The sequence below is a fragment of the Micropterus salmoides genome, unplaced genomic scaffold, assembly GCF_014851395.1.
Source record: "Micropterus salmoides isolate LMB-PRFRI ecotype aquatic unplaced genomic scaffold, ASM1485139v1 Ms_hic_scaffold_23, whole genome shotgun sequence".
Lineage (NCBI taxonomy): Eukaryota > Metazoa > Chordata > Actinopteri > Centrarchiformes > Centrarchidae > Micropterus > Micropterus salmoides.
This window is the reverse complement of record NW_024041484.1, coordinates 17338859-17360887: the sequence shown is the minus strand read 5'-3', so window position 1 is coordinate 17360887 and position 22029 is coordinate 17338859. Positions and strand designations below refer to the sequence as shown.

At 39.4% G+C, this 22029-nt stretch overlaps 1 protein-coding gene across 2 annotated transcripts; it reads right to left on the bottom strand.

Annotated features, from left to right (window-relative positions):
* Positions 1-262: 262 nt before the first annotated feature.
* si:dkey-159a18.1 (sortilin) lies at positions 263-11481 on the bottom strand. 2 transcript variants are annotated; one of them, XM_038739341.1, is made up of 21 exons: positions 11157-11481; positions 10688-10750; positions 10206-10282; positions 10002-10098; positions 9269-9433; positions 9022-9095; positions 8673-8719; positions 7641-7777; positions 6534-6617; positions 5601-5661; positions 4523-4675; positions 3625-3722; positions 3419-3518; positions 3032-3206; positions 2714-2907; positions 1793-1985; positions 1509-1625; positions 1274-1418; positions 1069-1175; positions 796-913; positions 263-666 (listed from the first exon to the last, which is right to left on the bottom strand). In XM_038739341.1, exons 1-21 carry the CDS (start codon positions 11394-11396, stop codon positions 652-654), a joined length of 2460 nt encoding a protein of 819 aa, XP_038595269.1. In that variant the 5' UTR covers positions 11397-11481; the 3' UTR covers positions 263-651. The 2 variants fall into 2 exon arrangements, with proteins under 2 accessions (XP_038595269.1, XP_038595270.1); XM_038739342.1 differs by having other exon boundaries at positions 3032-3149.
* Positions 11482-22029: the final 10548 nt, after the last annotated feature.

Genomic DNA, 22029 nt, shown 5'->3' with positions numbered 1-22029 from the left:
CTCACGTTTTTGCCCAAATATTTGTATGAGGATGGCATTAAATACTTGTAGTCACTGGGCCAAATATAGCCTAGCATGGAGGTTATGAGCCATCTCTGTGTATTTCTGATTTTGAGGAGCAGCGGTACATTTTTTCATGTTTGAGACATCTTGTTAATAACTCATCTTTGTTTTTTCTTCTTCACTGGTCACTTCCACATAGAAGCGTTACAGCGCCACCAGTGTCCAGATGGACAGAATTGAACTGATGAACTCAAGCAAGGATCTTTGAAAGGTTTATTGCGTATTGTTCTGATCATGGCATAGCTATTTAAAACTGTAACATACACAACAGAAAGAACACATAACAATATGCTGTATTTTGTTATGTTTTTTTTTTTTTTTTTTACAAATGCACATTTTCAGGATTGTCTTGTTTGTTTTCACATTGATCAGAAAATACAAAGATGTTGCAACACAGAGTCAAATTAAAATACAAAAATACTGTACAAATCAAACAGTAAGCAAAGTAAAGCTCAAGGCAACATCATGCTTGTCATTCAAATAGTCAGAACTTGCCATGAAGGGTCCAACAAAATGCCGTTGGCAGTCTTTTTCAGCCCAGCTACTTTCAAAAGTGAAAATTTATTACATCCATTCAAATGTGTTGTGTCAATCAATAAGATCCTGTTTTTAAAAAAAGGACAAAAAAGGTGTCAATGTACATGGGAAAATCACACCATCTGAAATATTTTGTAAGTTCATAACACACAAAAAAAACCCAACAACAACCCAACAGCGCTAAATAGCCCTTACATCATCTGAGTCCGGCTGAGAGGCAATGCCATTGCTACTGGTGGTGCTTTCAAGATCTGCTGTGATGTTGTTATCATCATCCTGAAGCCGGAGATTGGAGAAACGGTACTCTGGTGTCCTGTAGAGGAAGACATGAAACTACAAGTCAGCTAAGAGAGAGAGAGAGAAAGAGAGATAGAGATAGATAGATAGATAGATAGATAGATAGATAGATAGATAGATAGATAGATAGATAGATAGATAGATAGATAGATAGATAGATAGATAGATCACCTGTTTCTGTAAACCATCCTCCTGACAACATAGACGGCGGAAACGATAGCTACCAGGACAATGACTCCAGCTCCTGCACACACCAGGATCAACACCAGCCTCTCTTGCTGTAAAATACATGCAACAGGTGTTATATTCCTAAAAACCTCAACATGAACAGTTAAAAACATAGACACACACTGATTAGAGCAACAAGTTTACTGACCGGTGTGTCAAAGTGTGTGACTGTAGACGAGGGCCTGGCAGGTGGACTAGGGTTGGGTGTAACACCACAGGGTCTGATGACTGTCTGCACTGCGAGCTGAGGAGTGAAGCCCCTCTCACAACGATCACTCGGGACCTTACGGTACCTACAAACATGGTCAGAAGCATGTGAGTCTGTCCATGAGGTGTGTCTCTTCATTTAAAAACAAAAAACAAAAAGGAGTGGCCATGATTACCCCGCTGTCAGAAGCTCATCCTCCTCTCCATTCAGACAGCGCTCCAAGCTTATATTTTCAGTGCTGGATTGTCTCACACACTCTGAGGTGTTTACGTGACGATAGTAACCATAGTCGCTGTTGAAAAGGAGAGGGGTTAGGGTTAGGGTTTCACAAGGGAATATCTTCCATGCTGTCTTAGTTGTTGGTGCCAAAACATGTTCCCATACCGTTGGGATTCCAAATTTGAATATGGCACAATATCTACATAGTCCTTATGTCATGTCACAAACATATCAACGTACCATAAGTAATCTTCTCTGGTGCACAGGCAGGGGCTTTGCTTCTTGCTCACCACATAGCCTCTCCCATTTCTGCACATGGATTGTTTCTTTAGCCTCCTATAAGTCTCTTTGACACCCAAGATGCAGCCATTTCTCTCCAGGTCTCCTCCATTTGTAGAGTGAGCCAACCACTCTTCATAGTCCTGGTCATTACCTGATGAATTAGATGACGACCCGTCAGAACACAACTGTTTTATATCACGGGGAAACAACCTCTAGTGGGCTTCCAATTGGTAAACCAAGATGAGAACAACAAAGCGTAGCCACTGTAATTGCACACTTCCTGGAGCTAAAAATTCAGCCCTGCTCAAGAGGTAATACCAAATCCAAGTTCCAGTGACTTCCAGGTATTGCTAATAGTGCTGTTGTCACATCACAAGAAAGATTAGTAGTATAAACACAGAACAATAACCGTTGTTTTACTTCAAAGTCTGCACCAACAACCATTGCTATGACCACACAGCAAAACTGAGCAGAAGAAACAATTAAAGCCCCTGAGATATTGACTTAAAATCTGAAGTATTTCTCTATGACATTAAATATTCATGACTTAAAGGCAATCAAAGATAAAAAAAACCCATCTTCAGTTACTATTAGTTAAGAGATTAACTGTTATCAACTGTCATCAGATTCTGATTCAAATTATTTATTTGTGCTCCCTTCAAAGTAGTGAAAAGAGCCCAGAGAATAAAATGCAAACAAAAATCTCATATAAGTTTAGGTTACGGAATGTCCCAGGTCATGGGTTGGTAAGTTTCTGTAATGGAAAAACTGGTGTAAGACTCCACCTCACTGGAGACATCATGTTACCACTAGGTAACATGCCCCATAAGGGGCAGAATAGATAATAGCAGTAGATGGCGTAGTTGCATCTTGACTCACATTCTCTTGTAATGAGGCTCTGGAAATCAATGGTGACGGCCACCCACATGGGCTGACCGTCTTCCTCAGGCCGGAAGCCCCACACACTGACACTCATGGCCTTGGTCCCCGGCTCGGATGCCAGGCCTGCAAAGAAGAAGGGCTGCTCGGTAAAGTTGTAGGATTTCCAGCACTGGCCCTCGTCTGTGGAGAACCTGGTGACGAGAAATGGTAGTTTGTGGAGAAATTTGGGTGAAAAGAAACTTTGATATAAGAACTTTCGGCCCGCCATTGCCAAAAAATATTTTTTTTCATTAAATAAAAATATCTGCTCAGTACTTGATAGTCTTCACTTGTCCTTCATGCTGGGCCTCCACAGCCACAATGAGACCCCCAGAGTCCAATATGCTGTAGTGGTGAGTACCCCTCAGTGTCCCCCTCCAGCTATAACCCCCGTCTGAGGAGACAAACACATCTGGGTGCTGTGATGATGACAGACAGTCACCTACAGTACCTGGAGAAGGTATAAATACATCTTTAAATTATCATTACATTTGATTTACAAGTTAAATACATTTATTAAAAAATATATTGAATTAGAAAATGACTCAGAGATGTTTAAAGTTGCATACTTGTACCATTTTAGCTAAACTTTGACATTATTTGTCCTATGTATCAAAATGTCTTGTACTGAAATTAAATATGGGTGCATTGCTGTTTAATTACCATGGGCGATAACCAGACCAATAGCAGTTGGCTCAGACAGAGCCAGCATGGGAACGATGCGGTTGTTGCGACTGTGTTCTCCATGAATGTGAAGGTTGCACTGATGGGAAAAAGCACACTTATAGTGTTTTAGTGAACACGGCCTAACTTGTAGGATATAATGTTAATATGCACACGCAGACTGGGATTTTAGACATATAACACACATTCTTGACGTGTTCTCCACATTCCAGATTCTCAGGTTTGTTAAGTTGCCTCCACGTCCCTCCTCTGTTAAAGGAAATGACAGATCGTATACAGCCATCTGCAACAAAACACATTATTAGAGTCAAATTTCAGTAATTTATCAAAATGAAAAGGTGAACAAATGGCTGGCAGACTGACAGGTTAGTTGTGGGATTTGTGTGGGTATAAAGACAAGCAGTTTGATATAAGGGAAGATAAATGGATATATCCATTGATGAAACTATATATCATGATAGACATCTTACCTTTCTTACTTAAGTTTAAAGGATAAGCCTGATATTACTTTGTCAAAAAGCTGTCTGTCAGTGGTACTGAAGACATGAATCTTTAAAAACATGTCACAAATATATAGTTTAATTTTGTTATTTTTTAAAGGCTCACTAATTAGCTAAAACAGCTGGGCACTGTAGATTTTGTGCATTTAGCATGTGTTGGGGATTATTTCAGTGGTGGATTATTACACACTTGGCGCTCTAGTGAGTATTGTGGCAGCAGTGGGATTGACTTGAAATCACAATATTCATCACAATAAAGAAACATTTTGGACGACAGTGGAGCTCTGTGGCACATAGGAAATTACATCAGACTTTGAATACACAGATAATACTTGTGGATAGATTCGGTTTTGGTTTTGATCTTTTCATAGGATCCGTTCAAAAATATAGAATATCACCAGACTTATTCTTTAGGGTTAGTTCAATGGTGTGCAGACAGGAAATTGACAGGCAGGACAAATAGATCAGCTTGCCTTACTAAGGCATCAAATCAAATTACATGTAGGTCATTGTGTAATAAATTAAAATCATTACTTGAATGTGCACAAAGTGCACTGGTACACACACGGGTTGCAAACCATACCTTCGTCTAGTTTGTTCGTGAGGTACACTCCTCTCAGTGAAGTTATGTTGGTGAAGTCGCTCTTCCGCTGCCCATCAAAGAGATGGCGCTCAAGTGATTTGGAGAAAAGGATGCCACGGTCATCTGACGTGTACATGGTCCCAAAGAAAGTGTCTGTGGTGAAAGAGAAGACAGCAGAAAGAAACAAAGGATCATTTTAGTCTCTCAGACACATAGTTAGCCAGTAGCCTATTTTTCTATGCTTATGCCTTTTGTGGACTGGAGTTACAGTAATGTCTCTTTTCATTGATGTTAAATACAACATGCATCACCTTCAAAGAGAATCAGCACCTGGTATACCACGTTTGCACAAACCTTTCAACATCAGCATAATTACAACAAGTCACCATCAGTCATATTTTAACTTTGTGAAGATTACACACGTGTCAGCTAAAGCCATGAAGGGCAAGCTCAGCTGAGGGAGGTGATTGAAGTGGTTTACATTTTCAGTGTGTGTGTGTGTGTGTGTGTGTGTGTGTGTGTTTGTGTGTGTGCTTGTGTGTGTGCTTGTGTTATACCCTGATCCCTAGATATGTTTGTCAGCTTTTGCAGTGTAAACTAAATCTCCTGCCAACAAAAGATAAAGCCCCTCTACACCATATCTCCCCTATTTATCTCAGCAGTAGAAAAGTCCCATCACCTAACCCATATAGCACTAACTGGGGCACTTGCCAGGGAAGAAGATATAATTATAATAATGTCAGAGGAAAGCAGACGTGAATAAGAAAGAGAGACTGAGTGAGAAGGAAACCAGGAGCGGGGAGGGAGAAAGAGAGTGAAAGAAAGGAACAAAGACTGGGTAGCTGGACTTGCATGCCGGAATGATTTGTCAGCAACACGTAGAACTTGTGAAACCAGTCCGGCCTTTACCGTTGAGCTTTTCCATTACAACAAAGAGCAACTGAGAGACTTTAAATTCAGTCACATTGTCTTCACAACATGGGCATATTTGCTAACATGTGTCAAGTGTGTTTTTAAGGTAGTTTGTCAAGGTAGGTGTGTGTTTGAGCGGAAAATGCGAACAAAGAATGTCGGTTACCTCCTGGGTTGTCCACATGCATGAAGAGCATATCTTCATCTCCATCCAAGATGGAGTAGAACTGCAAACATGCTCACATATATGGAGGGAGAGAGCACATGTGGGTGAGAAAATCTGGAATTGCAATTTTAAAAAACTACTTTTTGACTAAAATTGTCTAATCGCCGCGAGAGAAAGTGTATGCTTGTGCTGTCAACAAGATACCGTGGGTTTGTAATTGTGTGTGTGTGTGTGTGTGTGTGTGTATTAATGCATTAATGTATTTATTTTAAGCAAACCAAACTCTGTAATGTCCAACCACCAAAAGGTATGCACTTGACACCAGAGTTTAAAACTTTCCCAACTCCATGTCTGACCCAAAGAGCAAGAGAAACATGTGACAAAGGACATAATTACATTAACATCTGTACATTTACTGTGGTTGGGCAGGGTATCCTGTGAAATATTTCGATACTAGTGCCGGCACCTGTTATAAAAGGTACAAAAGGAGCCAAAGTTCTATAAATAAAAATAAAAATAATAAATAAAAAGTCTAAAATTGACAAATTTATCTATCAGATCAGTGCATGAGTAAACAAGATAAAGAGTCTTACTGATCAACACCAGCTTTTGATACTTGTTGCTTTATCAATATCAAAAGGTACAGTGTGGTTTGATTGGAACCCCATTCCTGTGCTGTTAATAGACTAGCCAATGTCCCTGATTTTAACTTAACTTCAAGTTAAATCAGCTAACCAAGCTTGGAGATAGAGGCCATTTTCAAATAATACAGCAACTCAGCAATCAAAAGATTACACCTTGGGTTTTATTTTTGTTTTCATATCCAACAGAAATGATGGACAAAACTATAAAAATAATAAGTTGTGATGATAAAGATTTTTTTCCCAAGGCAAATGCGAACCTCTGTTCATTAAGTTGTTTAATCTTTCTCACCTGCTCAGTGGAGGCAGAAGGGAGCAGCGCTCGACTGAAGGTGTCTCCTTGGTCTGATGAGAAATACATGACACGAGGGGATCTCTGGAAGCAAAACAACGCATCAGTGTGTAAACACTTATTAATGAACAGAATGAGCAGTGTGTTGGTGTTTTTTTTTTTTAATAATACATGCAATTTAGTAATAAATAGGATTGATAAGAGCATCATTAACAATAAGGATTACCAATAAAAGTGTGTCAATAAAATCCTAATGATCCCAAATCATGAGAAAATGTCCGGCCCATCTCTGTGTCCTGGTGTTAAAATCTAGCCCAGTCGAATCTGTAATCGAATAGCTCTGGTCTAGTATCATAGTACTATATCTTCCTTGCGATGAAATGTACATAACTGTATGCAGCATTGTAGATAATATTTTCTCCTTGTACTCCATGTTTCCTTTGGATATTGCTGGAAATTGCTGGAGTCCACCTCCTTAAAGGGTAAATTATTATCAAAACAATTTAACAATGCATTGCATTGAAACAGCACTTTTCATGCACAAAAAGCGATAACAGTAGCCTACTGGTCCTACCTGGCTGGACATGCAGTCTACGAAAATATTTATCCCCCTTTATAAAGCACAGATGATGGCCCACTATCAAGTATTTCATTTTGTGTATACTTCACATGTCATCAGGACTAATAACAGGACTGAATATGGAGAAGTTTCTATTTTCCAAGCAATTTTTTCAGACTGTGTTTTCAACCTGCCATAAAACGTATCCCCTCTTTATAATGCATTGGGATACAAAATACAAACTGGGATTTAGAGAATATCTAGTACACTAGAGCTTCTACTATTCATTAAGTCTTACAAAGAAGTGTTGCATCAAAGAATGTACTGTAACTTGAGATAAAGTTAACAGGAATGTTTTTTTTAAATAAAACTATAACTAAGTTACTGAAAAGATCCTGTTACTGAAACAAATAACTGTAAGTTACTAAAACATTACATTATATATTAAAGACATTTTGAAAGCTTGAACATTGCCTTTGTCCCAGATTGAATGTGCCACTCTGACAAAACAACTGGCCCCAGCCTGGCCCCCTAAATGAACTACTCACCGAACTACTTATCACAGAGAAGAAGAGAAAGGCTCCTATGTAGCCAAAACTGTAGATGTCCTCGTGGATTGTGGTGAAGGTGTTCCCCAGATCTTTTGTCCTCTTCAGCACTAAATCCCCCCTCTCATCTGCCTTAACTATGGCGACAAGAAGCAAGACTGGTGATGGAAATATGAGACACTCACTCTTATTGGTAACAGGTGGAGACTTTTCCCCTTGTAGACCTCAGAGGGTCGGAGTAAACACTGTTTGCCTATGCAGTGCATGTACTCTATGGGCTCCATTTACAGTCTCCACTGGGGCAAGGAGGTTGATGACTCTGTCATAGAATCTATCCTGACACTATCACTAATTTGTTGGTATGGGAATGTGCAAAACAGGAATCAACTAGACAACATTGTGAACTCCGGAATTAAATCGTTGTTGTGCCGCAGCATTTTCAATCGACAAATCACACAGAGACCAAAATGCATATAGTGAATAGTGAATCTGCTTAAAAAGTCTGACATCCTCCCCCCAGTCAGAGATACAGGTCCCCGAAAATGGGGGATAACAAGCTTAAAATTTGATTTATTCCATTTGTACTGAATGTTCTTCCTTCAAATGTATCACATATGCCCTGATTTATTGTATTTTATGTTGTGTGTACAGGACAGGACATTTTGGTAATCTATTGTTATGCTGTGTTTTTATTGTTTTTATGCTGCTTTACTGCAGAAAGGATCTCTTGATATATTTTATGGGACAATAAAGATCTAAACTGAACAGTAAACATCCACACAATGGTGTTTATTTTTTTAGATTGGATTAGATTAGATTTGATTGTACTTTAATGTCAGAATTCTCTGCAAGGCGAATACTTAATACACACATAATAAAACAGAAACAAAACAAACATCTGTATAACAGTCCGCCTGGGGTTTGTGTATAAGAGAGGTTAGAATCCTACAAAAGTCATACATGAGTCATTCAGATCAAATGACTGACCACATTTTTCATACTGTCAGGAAGTGCATTTCTTTCAGTTCTTACATGTGTCTGTTCGGCTGCAGCTGAAGAACAAATTAACGCCAGCACCCCTGATGGAAAGAGGAAGTTAAAAACATTTCACAAACATCAGAAATGTCACAACATTTTCCATATGAACTGTTTTTACGGGTTACTTTTCTTCTCCAGAACAAAACATACTGCATATAATGTCATGTACATTCATTCAAAGCAATTTACAAAGTATTCAATAAAAACTGTAATATTGTTTCATAGAAGTTTTTGCAAATTCATTCAAATTCCTGGCCTGCAGCTTTACAAAACATATGGTTCATCTATCATATGCTTTCTTTTAGACACACTGGGATTTGGCATGTTTCCTGTTTGTACTCACCATGAGAAAGAAAACACCTCATCATGAACTTTTGTCCACTTGGCACCAAAGTCCAGAGAGAGCCACAGACCGTCCTGCAAGACAGGAAGGAACAGAGGCATGTTTACCTTTACTTATGTAAAGCTTTAGCCCCAAATATCACACAGAGCAAGGGAGACCGCCATGACCTTGAAAATGAAAGTTTAAAAAAAGTAAGACAAAATAACATTTAATGGACAGAAAGGAAGCGATCAGCCGAGTGACTCACATCAATGCTGAGGGCCACAAGGTAATCAGGGTTAAGGAAGTGGTACGTGATTGGCTGAGCCAGGTGGAATGGCAGTTGGATGAACTTGAAGGTCGCACCGGCATCCGTGGAGGTGAAGATGATCCCGCCTCTGTTGTCCAACGGTATGTCCGCTATCAATATCACCTGTTAATTAAAATCAATTAAAAGCAGTCCAGAGATGGAAAGTTGGCAGGGATGATTACAGGTTAGTAAACATGAGTTATAATGAAAAGAAAATATAAAAATCCTTTTGTTTATGCCTGCACTCATTGGAAAAAGAAGCTGGTTTTTAAAGGGAAAAAATATTTTCACTAACATTTTCTCTGGATTTGTGAAAAAAAACTTTTTACATTTCCTAACCCTCCACCGTTCCTGAAAATATGTAATTAATGTATATTTAAACCTCCCCCAGTTCACAAATATATAATTTCATAAGCAAGCTGAAACTATGTTGATTATTAAAGAAAAAGGCTAAAAAGAAATGGGGAAAAAGAGTGAAGTGAAACAGTGATGCATTTGCTCTGTGTGCGTCAACGCATTTCTGTGGGTGAAGCTTTGGCACAACTTGATTAGACAGCAGAACAACAAGCAAGATGTCTCCACACGTTTGTGAGGCAACTTCTCACACTCCTCCCCGTGTGGGAACATGCAACACAGCTGCCCAACTGAAACACCGTCTGCGCACCAGCGGATGTTACTACTGTTAACTTACAGAGCTCCCTGGTCCAACACTGACTCCAAACTCCTCCCTTATGAAGGTGTTGTTGATCTGATGGGAAATGTCATGGAAGGATTTCCCGTAATCCGTGCTAATGAGAGAGGAAATAAAGTTTTTATTGGATGTTTGAGTTCTGCTTCAGGGTGTGCTGCTAGTGTTACTTTGCAATGTCACATAATATATCAGACACTTACTCACCTTCGATAAAGTCTTGAGGAGCCTCCTTCTATGAAAGAATCTATCGGAGCACTAAATGTTGACAGCACCAGGATGACCTAGAAAATGCAGCAATGTAGTTAAAATGTTGACATGATAGAAACATATCCGAATCTGCTTCACCCAATAGCAACGACAATATAAAACATCAAAACTGATGACCGAATAATGAAGCATGTATGGCCTTCAACTCAACAGAGCCACAGTAATGGCCTAAAATCTGAAATTTGATCAGTGCATGAAATTTTTTTAGATATAGATTTATTTCAGATTAATGTTTTAATAAAAGCAAGTTACAAAACTTATAAATATAATATTTTTGCCAAAAAAAATTAAAGTTCAAATAAAACTGTGTGAATATTCACACGTTTCAGAGTCAGACTCCATCTCTGAAGTGATAAGCAGACAACATATTCTGTTGATGATCTGAGGTTGTGGTAATGTAATGAACCTAAGATACTCACTCCAGTGCCATCACCCACCCATGTGAGGATCACATGGGAGCCATCATCACCGTTAAACCCTGTCTGGAAGAAAGAGAGGAGAGACACTGACAGACATGACAGCATCACTTCTAAAGGTACAAAACACAACTAACAAGCTTAACCAAATTTATTCACTTCTAGCCTACCATAAACATGCTTAAGATATTGTTGGTGTCATAATTCCACGTGTTTCAATATTAGTTTTACTTGTTTGTTGTGTTTTTTAAGAAATATATTTTCCTTGAGAGTCTTGAAACAAGAAAGAAAAAAAGTAAACAAAGCCAATAAAATGTCACTTTCTGTTCTTGAAACTATTTTATCTTCAGATATGCATTTTCCTTTTCTTTTTTAAATAAAACTCAAAGATTCTACAAACACATTCCTTCTGCTTAAAAACCAAACCCTCACCAGCTTCAGAACAATGTCACAGAACTCAAACACACCTCACCTCATGTGTATTGTCATCCAGGACCTTGTGCTCGGCTGGTGTTAGGGGGGTCCGGCAGGAGGTGAAGGTAGGACTGTGAATGGGCTTGGGGGGGCTGCTCTCCCTCCTAGGGCGCGCTTGGCCCTGGCTGTCATCCTGCTGAGTCCGGTGGAAAGTCACCGTCCTCCCCCCTCGGCTTGTGCCTTCAGCACCCTGAAGAAGGACGTACACCCCAACCACAACCACAAGCTTGCAGATCATATCCAATGCAAAAACAAGAGGACACCACACTAAAAATATGAGAGTGTAAGTGACCAAGGCGCCTTACTATACTGGCAGTATATTAGTGGTGTGCTCTAAAGGAAGGCAGGGGTGGGACCTGCTTGGATGGGTCATTAACATAGAAAAGTGCTGTGCTAAGTGTTGCGTCCTCCGCCAGCAGGTGTTTCTGCCCGCATGCAGGTGACCTGAGCTGCTGGAAGGATTAACATTTCAAGTTTATTTGACGTTCCTTGTGGTCATTTGCAACCAATGCAAAAAAGCAGTATTTGGTGTGACAAATTTTTCTTATGTTGCAAACAAAATGTGTTTTGGGGTTTAAGTGTTACCTATTATTTTGTGTTTTATTTTGTTAAACATTTCCTCTTGTGTCTTTGTGAACTTTTCTTCCTGTTCTGTGTTTTAGAGCTTATGTTTTTTCCCCTTATTTATTCATTCGTTCCCCTTCCTCTTATGTATGGTGTTTCACTCCCTGTCTTTGTGTTTGCTTGTCCTCTTTTTTGATCGTTTTATTCCTGTTTCCTGTTTTACTTTGGTATTTACTACTCATCAGTTAACTTCACTTTCCCCTTATGTGATTGTTTGCTCCTCCTTTGAACAAAGGTGGGGTAAGCAATTCTAGTCCAATACATTCGCAGAAGCAACTGTAATGACACCATGCCAAAGTAAGTTACATTACCTGCTGGGTTGTTGCTCGCTTAATATCATGGTATTTGTCATGGTGTTGGATTTCTCCAGTATCGCCTACTCCACCTTGAAGATCATGTCGTCTCAGTATCTTGTGTGTTATTTGTCTCCCTCCAAGTCTTGCCTGTTCCCTGTTGGCTTTGTTTGCTTTCGGACTGCTTCCCAAACTCTGCCTGCCTTATCACCTGTTTGTGAGTTTTCCATCCTTCCATTGTACCCGCTTGCCTGGGGGGCCAGTCTCAGCTGACCCATCCACGACCAAGGTTTGAACCCCAGACCTTCTTGCTGTGAGGCAACTGTGCTAACCACTGCACAGAGGGGAACAGACCAACTAAATACTTAAGTGAAGACAAGATAATGAGACAAGGTGAACTTAAGGGTGGAGTAAGCGATTCTGGAGAAATCAATGATATAAAGCAAACAACGACCCAGCAAGTAATGTAACTCAAGATAGCATGGTGTCATTACAGCTGCTGCTGTAAAGCTAACATGCAAAGAGCCGGAACACCAGCTCCAGACAGCAATACTCACAGCTCTCTTGCGTGGGAGGTGATGGTGCAGTGGATAAGGCGCATTCCTTTGGTGTAAGAGAACTGGGTCCATTATTTGCATTTATGTCCAATCTTCTGTGTTCCTGCTACCCTATTAGCAGTCACTGTGATAGAATGGAAAGTTAATTCTGAAAGTGGAAAGATTGAATGCAGTGTAATACAATCGCTTTCTTCCTGATTGTATTTGTAGTAGGCACAATGAACGCAAGAGAGAAAAAATGTGACTACGACACAAATGAGGTTTGAAAATCATTAAACTGATGGTTTGGGAGTTAATGAGGATCTACTGAACTTGACCGAGCACTAATATATGTGAGAACCATAAAAAAAACCACAAGACGCAGGTGTGCACCAAAAGCTGCAACAACATCAACATGTAGACAATTGATAATGTCTGTTGGTCTATTCTGTCTGTGCACCAACCCTCTCTCTCTCTCACTGTGTGTGTGTGTGTGTGTGTGTGTGTGTGTGTGTGTGTGTGTGTGTGTGTGTGTGTGTGTGTGTGTGTGTGTGTGTGTTAAAAAAATAAAAATATATTAAAAACAAAATAAATAAATAAAACAGTAAGCGTGTGTGTGTGTGTTAAAAAAAGAAAACAATATTAATTAAAATAAAATGAATAAATAAAACAGTAAGCGTGTGTGTTTGTGTGTTAAAAAAATAAAAAATATTAAAAATAAAAAAATAGATAATACTGTAAACGTGTGTGTGTATATTAATAGACAAAAAAAATTATTAATTGATTTTAAAAAAGAAAGAAATCAGTATCAAATGTAAAAACAAAACAATTACTAAAATATTAAGCAATCAAAATAATAATAATTTGAAAATTTGTACAATTACTTATCAGTCTGAGTTTCCACCGGTTGTCCTCACTTCGTGGCATGAGGAGACATATTTTGCAGCAATTATTTGACATTTGGGCATTTCTCCCAGTATATAGGGGAGTTTCTGTGTGTCTGATATGAATTTGAATTCGGAGTATATTTGGGAAATGTTTGCAAAGTGTTTATGTCTTAGTGTTTTATATTTAGGGCATGAGGTTAGAAAGTGCAGCTCTATCTCTACCTGTCCTGTGTCACACTGGGAGCAGAGTCTCTTCTCTTGTGGTAGCCAGCTCTGTCTGTGGTGACCCTTTTCTATGGCCAGGCTGTGTTCACTCAGTCTGTATGTTGTCAACATTTTTCTAAGTTTTACATTGTGCTCAGGTAATTTGCCAGTGTGAATTCTCTTTTTAGGGTCAGATAACATTGTAATTTACTTTGTGTTTTGGTCGTTTCTTTCCAGTATTCAATATATTTTTCTTTCTGCTTGTTGATAATTTAGTTTGGTCTGCTTGAGTTGGTGCTCTCTCTCTCTCTCTCTCTCTCTCTCTCTCTCTCTCTCTCTCTCTATATATATATATATATATATACCTCCCAATTGTGTTTTAAATTTCAAATTTAGATTTGATGTATTGGCAAGAGAGTATTGCCAAAGCTGGTTGTATAAGGTGGTGTTGCTACATAGCAGCTTTATTATATAGAAAGGAAAACAAATACACTGCTAAAAAGATAAGGAAACAATTAATTATCACAGTCAGTTAAACCTCAGGGATATCAGTCCAGTTAGCAATTGTGAATCACTGTCATTCTGTCACTGGAGAGGCAACAGCAAGACAACCCCCCAAGGGAATGGTTTTGCAGGTGGTTTCCACAGACAATTGCCCTCTCCTTATGCTTCCTGACAGATTGTTCTCTAGTTTTGTGTTTTACTAGTGTGTCTTTGTCACTACTAGTAGCGACCCAGCAGAATGACCAGTATATAATACACTGTTGAAATGTTAAAAATAATTATTAAACACTATCTAAATAACATGTAGCCTATAAATATATTAAGATTATAATAACATTATACTTTTTTATTTATGGGGGGGGGGGTTCTATACACACACCAACATGAGCGGTGTACCTGTAAGAATTTCCATCATCGAAATACTTTCATCCAACGTCAACACTTTAACAGTTAGATTTAACAAGTGTCCCATGAATGCAGTATACAATTATTCTCATTCTGTTCAAACAGAGTCCGATTGGTATGATATTTGATATTACTGTTAAAAGTATAACTAGGACATGTCCAGGGTGTATCCCACCTCTCGCACAATTAAAAGCTGGGATTGGCTCTAGCCCCACATGGTTATAAATAATGGATGGATGTTAAAATGGTCTCTTGTTTTGTTGGCTTATTGATCATCGCAGTACAGTTGTAGTTAGTACATGGTTTGATTGTATTTGTTTATCATTCATACTTGGATTGATGCTTATTTAATTCCAAACATTTAACATAAAATTTGATATCAGTATTTCAGGTGGCTAAACTTTTTCTCCTCGGAGGTGTAAACTACATCAATGACCACCCTGCCAAAGATGCCCTCCCTGAAGTACCCTCAGCGCCCACAGGTACCTGTTCAGAATCAGTAGCCCCTGGGCAGCAAGTAGAACAACCTAAAAATCTAACCTCAGTTTTGGTTAGGAAGTAGCACTTATCTGAAACTCACTGGAATTTCATACCAGAGTGAATACAGATAACAAATTCAACTCAAGAGTTTCACTCAAGTCAAGTACCATAAGTTTTAAAGTTAAATGTCTGTGTTATTTGTAAGTCTGAAAAGGACCATAAACAACTTTCTTCATTTATTAGAAAGATTTCCTCCAGTAAGTTTTATTTATTATGGATACAATTAAAGTCGAAGTAGGAAAGTCTGTCAGCAAGAAAAACTATTCACATTTATCGTCATTTCTATTCAGTCCCATGTGAGCCTGATAGTTCCAGATCGTTGGGTTTGATCGGAGTTATCATATCCATTTTCCCTGAAACATTTAACCTAATCATTTCCAGTGTTAAAAAGACACCATCATCATATTCTGGGTTATTCAATAATGAATTCACAATCAGAATATCATTACATAAAGTGCAAAGTGTAAAATGCAAATAATGAGTAAATAAAACACATTCTGCTAATACAATGACTCCTGTACCCCTGAGCGGAACACAGTATAAATACAGAATGTAGTTTATTATTCATGTGCATGTGTTTGTTAAACATGAAAAAGCTACAGAGGAAAATAACTGCTGTGGCAGCGATAACTGTGCCATTGGTAGTATTAGCACAGTATGCAGACAGAAACTCCATTGAAAGTCTCTACAGCTATTAAAGCCAACTGACAGCTGATCCAGCTGTGATCAGCTGTCATCAGAATGGCTTCCTTGACACCTCTTTCAAACCATCCATCTTCTCTGTCTAAAATGTGCACCTGGTGGTCCTCAAACGAGTGTCCTCTGGCCTTCAGATGTAAGTAGACTGCAGAGTCTTGACCTGAGGAGGATGGATGGTTTGAAAGAGGTGTCAAGGAAGCCATCTACACCAGGGTTGAGAAGCCGTCATTGAACAGGGGAGGGGGTCTACGCCACCACTTATCCCCCACTTACAATGCTGTCCTTTCATCACTTCCCAGGAAACTCAACAAACGTAACCTATTGGCCTCAGGTGAAGATACCAACGATGGTCGTTCAGTCTTGGCCACAGGTAGTCTCAACGACTGTAACGACTGTCGTCACAGCAACAAGGAACACTAACGAACCAGCGGTATCGATGACCCGGGCCAACGACCCCACTGAGGTTAAATAGCTGAGTTTCCCTGCCAGTCAGTCAGAACTGAAGAAGTCCTTTGGATGAGGGACGAAACGTCTTCCAGTATCTTCAACCAAGTCCAGTTGCCCTTCATTTTAACCCTCGTTGGATAACATTGTATGACCAGTTATTGAAAATTAGAAATGTGAACAAAGGATTGCCTTTGTGTGATGATACATTGTTGCCTTTAGATAAAAACTATTTGTTGATTATTGATGATTTAATGAGTGATGCTAGCAATAACATTGAGGTCCAAAATGTGTTTACAAAATATGTGCATCATAGAAATTTAAGTTGTTTATACCTAGTTCAGAATTTGTTTTTTCAAGGCAAAGTTAGCCGTACTATTAATTTGAATACTAATTATCTTGTGTTGAATCCTAGAGATAAATACCAAGTCATGCTAATGGCTAGACAAATGTTGACGGCATGCTGATGGCATAAAAAGAAACCTGTCTTTACTGCAAACTATGTACGGAGCATCTCCATCTCAGAGAGTGAATATTATTAAATCTGCATCACCAGACCTTTTGGTAGCGTTTTGTGAAATAGCTTACAATGTTTTAAAAGGTAAAATTCCTTTAAGTAAGACACAGTATCAAAAATTTTTAAAGAAGGATTCAGGAAAATGTGAGTATACCGGAGAGTTCCCAAAACTGTCAAAGAATGATCCCACACCCTGCTTGTCAATATAGATAGCGACCCAGTGTTGTCCTCCCAGGTGGCAGGGGTCTGTGTTTACCACCAACATGGCGGGTCTCTTTGTAATAACTGATTTAGGAAGCTGGTCACTAGCAAATACTCCAAGAAAGACACCTTGCTTCACTACCTTATCAAGTACTTTTGACAGTTCTATCGTATTCATACTATCGTTTGTTAAAGTTAGAAAAAGTCAATGAGAACCTGTCTTCTTGATGATATCTCAATTATAGAATCATATGTGGCGTAAATAACCGCATTTATTGTGCGTTGAAGTGGATTTCTAAAACGAGCCTCTAATCTAACACTACCGTTTTTAATGAGCGACATATGGTCTCCGCATCCTTCATCAGGGCTCAGGTTAAAACAGAACAGACTATATCCATTAAAAAACTCATGGTTCTCGGTAACCATAACTCGGGTTATGGCTATAGCGTTGTTTTTAAGATACTTTCCAGTTGCCAAGTACAACTGATGATACTCCCTGATGGCATTCCCTCTGGTAAAGTTGGGTTGAAAGGGTTTTGAAGGATATTGCTGGCCGTCAACGTATAAACATAAAAACTCTATATCATAATGTTTAAATGTAAATGGATTACGCACATAACTACCTGTAAATGCCTCATGATCTACAAATCCTACTACAATAAATTTAGGTAAAATTTTTAAGACACACTCTGTCTATGGGATATTTAACGTTGCCATGCGTTAATGCCTTAGCGTGTGCTTGCTTAACAGCCAGAGATACGGTGACTTTCTTTACAAACAGGCTTGCTGACATAATGTTAACCCGAAAGTCGTCTACAGTGTTGCGCATTAAGCAAAATTCGTTTTTAGCTCTTATGAATTTTATCTTGAGGTCTACGTCATTTATCATTAACTTGTCTTGAAAAAACAAGTCAGAATGTAAAGGGGATATTAGCTCCACTACGCGGCCACCTTGTGTGTACTCCATTCTTTTAACTAGTCCCTCATTGCGTCCTCCAGCCGTTGCGTCGTCCATATGACCTGCTGTATCCATGCAAAATAGTCCAGATCCAAACTGTGTCTGCAGAGCGTCCTTTCCGTAGTTCAAAAGGCACTCTATTATACCCCTGTAAGGATATGTGTTTGATGATTGCGTTACGAGTCGGTCCCCCAACGATATGTCGACCTGTGAAAATATTGTACATCCAGGGTAGTTGATAAAGCCCACTTCGTCTGCTTGATCCAGGTTTCCGCCATTAGCTTTGGTGATTTTTGCGTGCGTGTACAGAAACGTATTGTTTAGATCCAGGTAGTCCTCTGTACTAGCTGGAATGAAAAATTCAAGGGGTGCAGAGTCTGATACTGCTGCTAGAGGAGGGAATTCGACGTAAATGCATTTCTCAATACTTGTTTGTGTTAACGGCACCATAAACAGGTCTAGCTCCGACTTGACGCACTCTTGTGACAGGCTATGTACCAACAACATTCTCGTTAGAAAATGTCTCTTGTCTTCTGACGTTTTGTCGACTTGCTTCTCCTTGCTTGTTTATTTTTTCTAGTCTTCTAGTCTAGTATGGGTCTTCTTGTTTATTGTTCGGCTACGCCTCTTTGGTTGGGAACTCCCTTCTTTCCCAGGAGGTCGTTTTATTGGTCGGGGGGCCACGGCCACTATACCCGACCCCTCTTGACGTCTGTTCATGACGTTAGTAATAACATCCGTAGCTATGTTTTTAGCAGCTGTCTTTAAATGAGGGGCAACAAATGTAAATCCTTTCTTGAATAAGGGGAATGCTAATCTAAACAAACCACTAAAGATACCCCCTAACCCCGCACCATACTGAGCACCGAGCCCGCTATATCCTGGTAAATCACCACCCGCTTGGGCTGTATAATATGCAACGTACTTGTCCGCATTGTGAGCATATGGATAGTACATGTTTGCTCCTTGTCTAATACTGATATTTTACGGGTCTAAAGTGTAGCTTTATTATCACTTTGCCGTACCGTGTTGGTAATATTGTTGTAATCAAGCACAATGTGACCCATGTCATTTTCAGATAAACAACTGTTTAGTTCAGCTATTATCTGTGACATTGTTGTATAGAATCCCTGTGTCGCTGATAGAACTACCCTCTTGTTGGATTTTTTATCAAACACAACAAATTTTGAGTCTTCTGATAAAAACGATTTCCATGTTTTTGGATATTGTATTTCTGTCAAACTCACCTCGTATGCTGTTTTAAAGTGTAAAGGCTTGGATAGTTTTGTTTTTAAAGTTTGCTATTGTATTGCTCGGGTAAAATAATGCTGACGAATTGCTGGGCAGGGTGACAAAAAAATCCTCTGTATCCATTTATACGTGTGTTTGTAATCTGCTAAGGTAGACCTGTCTTTCCAAAATCCACGAGTTAAATTTATCTGGCCATCCGACCCATTTGACTAACACCATGTCCCGGCCTTGTCTTTTCTTTCTAGATAAAATCTTTTCTATTTTAAATGTTTTGTTTTTATCTATAATAACTTTTTGCATCTCTTGCACATAAAATGTCCCCTGTAATATTTCGCCGTCATAGTCTTTTAACCTGTAAACAGGAGGGTCCCTTGACACACATTCCTTTACAGTGAAATAATCATCAGTATAATTTTGACATGTCAACTAGATCTATCTGGAATTGCCAATCTATTGAATTCACTAAAACCTTGTTTCCCTTAAAATGCACCGGAGCCGTCTTGTGTAGAGTATAGGCATCTTGCTTCATGAGCCAGTTTTCTACATCTGAGTCTGCGTACCGAACTCCAGTTGTGTCAAATATGGCCTTTTTAAGTTTTTGCTTGCCTCCGTAAGCCCCCACATTTTCTGTTGCATAGAGTCCATTAAGACTCTTCAGCTGATCCAGAATGCTGCAGCACGTGTTCTGACAGGAACCAGGAAAAGAGATCACATTTCTCCTGTTTTAGCTTCTTTGCATTGGCTTCCAGTAAAATCCAGAATAGAATTTAAAATCATTCCACCAGAGCACTGCGCTCCCAGAATGCAGGGTTACTTGTGGTTCCTAGAGTCTCCAAAAGTAGACTAGGAGCCAGAGCGTTCAGCTATCAAGCTCCTCTCCTGTGGAACCAGGTTCCAGTTTGGGTTCAGGAGGCAGACACCATCTCCACATTTAAGAGTAGGCTTAAGACTCTCCTCTTTGATAAAGCTTATAGTTAGGGCTGGCTCAGGTTAGTCCTGAACCATCCCTTAGTTATGCTGCTATAGGCCTAGACTGCCGGGGGATTTCCCATGATGCACTGAGCTCCTCTCTCCTCTACTTTCTCTCCCTCTGTATGCAACCTCCTCCCATTATTGCATGTTACTAACACAACTTCTCCCCTTTCTGGTAGTCTTGTGCTTTCTCGTCTCTCTCCTCTCTCCTCCTATCACTTCCTGCAGGTTTTCTGGCTCTGGAGCTGTGGAGTCTGGATCTGTGGTTTGCCGGTCACCTGCTGCCCCCGTGTTCCTGCTCGACACCCTCTGCTGCAACGACTATTGTTGCTAGTCTTATTGTTATTATAATCATTAACATTACAACTGTTACCATTAACACTATTATAAATATCTGTACCATTTTTCATTTAGTCTATAGCAACATCACCTTCACTGTCTGTACCTCTGTGTGTATATTGTGTAGGCTGCCTCCCTCCCCTCTCTCTCTCCTTACATCCCTCTCTCTCTCTCTCTCTCTCTCTCCTTCACCCCAACCGGTCGAGGCAGATGGCCGCCCACCCTGAGCCATGGTTCTGCTCGAGGTTTCTGCCTCTTAAAAGGAAGTTTTTCCTTGCCTCTGTCGCCTAGTGCTTGCTCTTGTTGGGAACTGTTGGGCTTCTGTAAATATCATCATAGAGTACGGTCTAGACCTGCTCTTTTATGAAAAGCGCTGTGAGATAACTGTTGTTGTGATTTGGTGCTATATAAATAAAATTGAATTGAATTGAATTGAATATATTCCTTATCCTCCATGATCTTTGTTACAAAGACTGACGCTTCAACGTCTGTGTTCAAATATTTTATTTTCAGCGACATACACAACATATCCGTCAGCAATGATTACAAGTATACACTTTTCAGAAAATCAGTACAAGCACCTATGTTTTTACAAACCAAAGATTCAGTTAAGCAATACATCACATCAGCAACATCGACATTTTCTGGTTAGCATTAAAACACACAAATCAATGCTAAAAGTACAAAAACAAACACATGACCCGTATGAAAATCATTATCGTTCACAGGAAAAAACATTTCACATCTGCATATTTATCCACTGTCATTTGCACCATGGTACGCCATCCCGAGGTCATTCGTCTAACATATTCTGTCTGTTTGTCAAATCTAGAACAACATAGTGTCCTATCTGTGTCACATATCGCATTGTTAACAGCTTCACACAACAGTGTTCTCATCTTATACACGATGTATCTCTTTTTGACATGGTTTAGTAGACTAGACACATTCCCCATTGTTTTTAGTGTTGTTCCCCCTTCCAGATGTCCAGAGATTCCTTAACTATTGTGCTCACAGTGTCCTCCACTCTAACTACCCATTTAAGCGAAGCAATGAGAAAAGGGTTCCTCAACCAAATCTGTAGAGCAGCTGCTGCAATGTCTCGAATACTGCATTCACACGTTGGCACCAACCCAAGACCACGTAGTACATACATTTTGTTAAAAGCTTCTCCGTAATTTCTCTCTTATGTCCTTTAATATAAAGAAGGGTAGCGTGTCAATGCATGTGTGAGGTTGTTTTCTGCACCATTTGTCTGTATATGCACAATACACACATGTTTGTAAAGCTTTTTTCTGCAGTATATCGTATAAATAATAAACTATGGTTACCTGTATAATACTATGTATTTTCTTCAGGAACGAGAAATGTTAAATTTCTTTTCCCCAGTTCTTTTCCATAGTCATCCACCCATGAGTTATCATCGTCCCAGAGTAATTCCACGTTCTCAGTCAGATGTAAGTCAAAAAACGAGCCCGCTATATATATACAACCGAT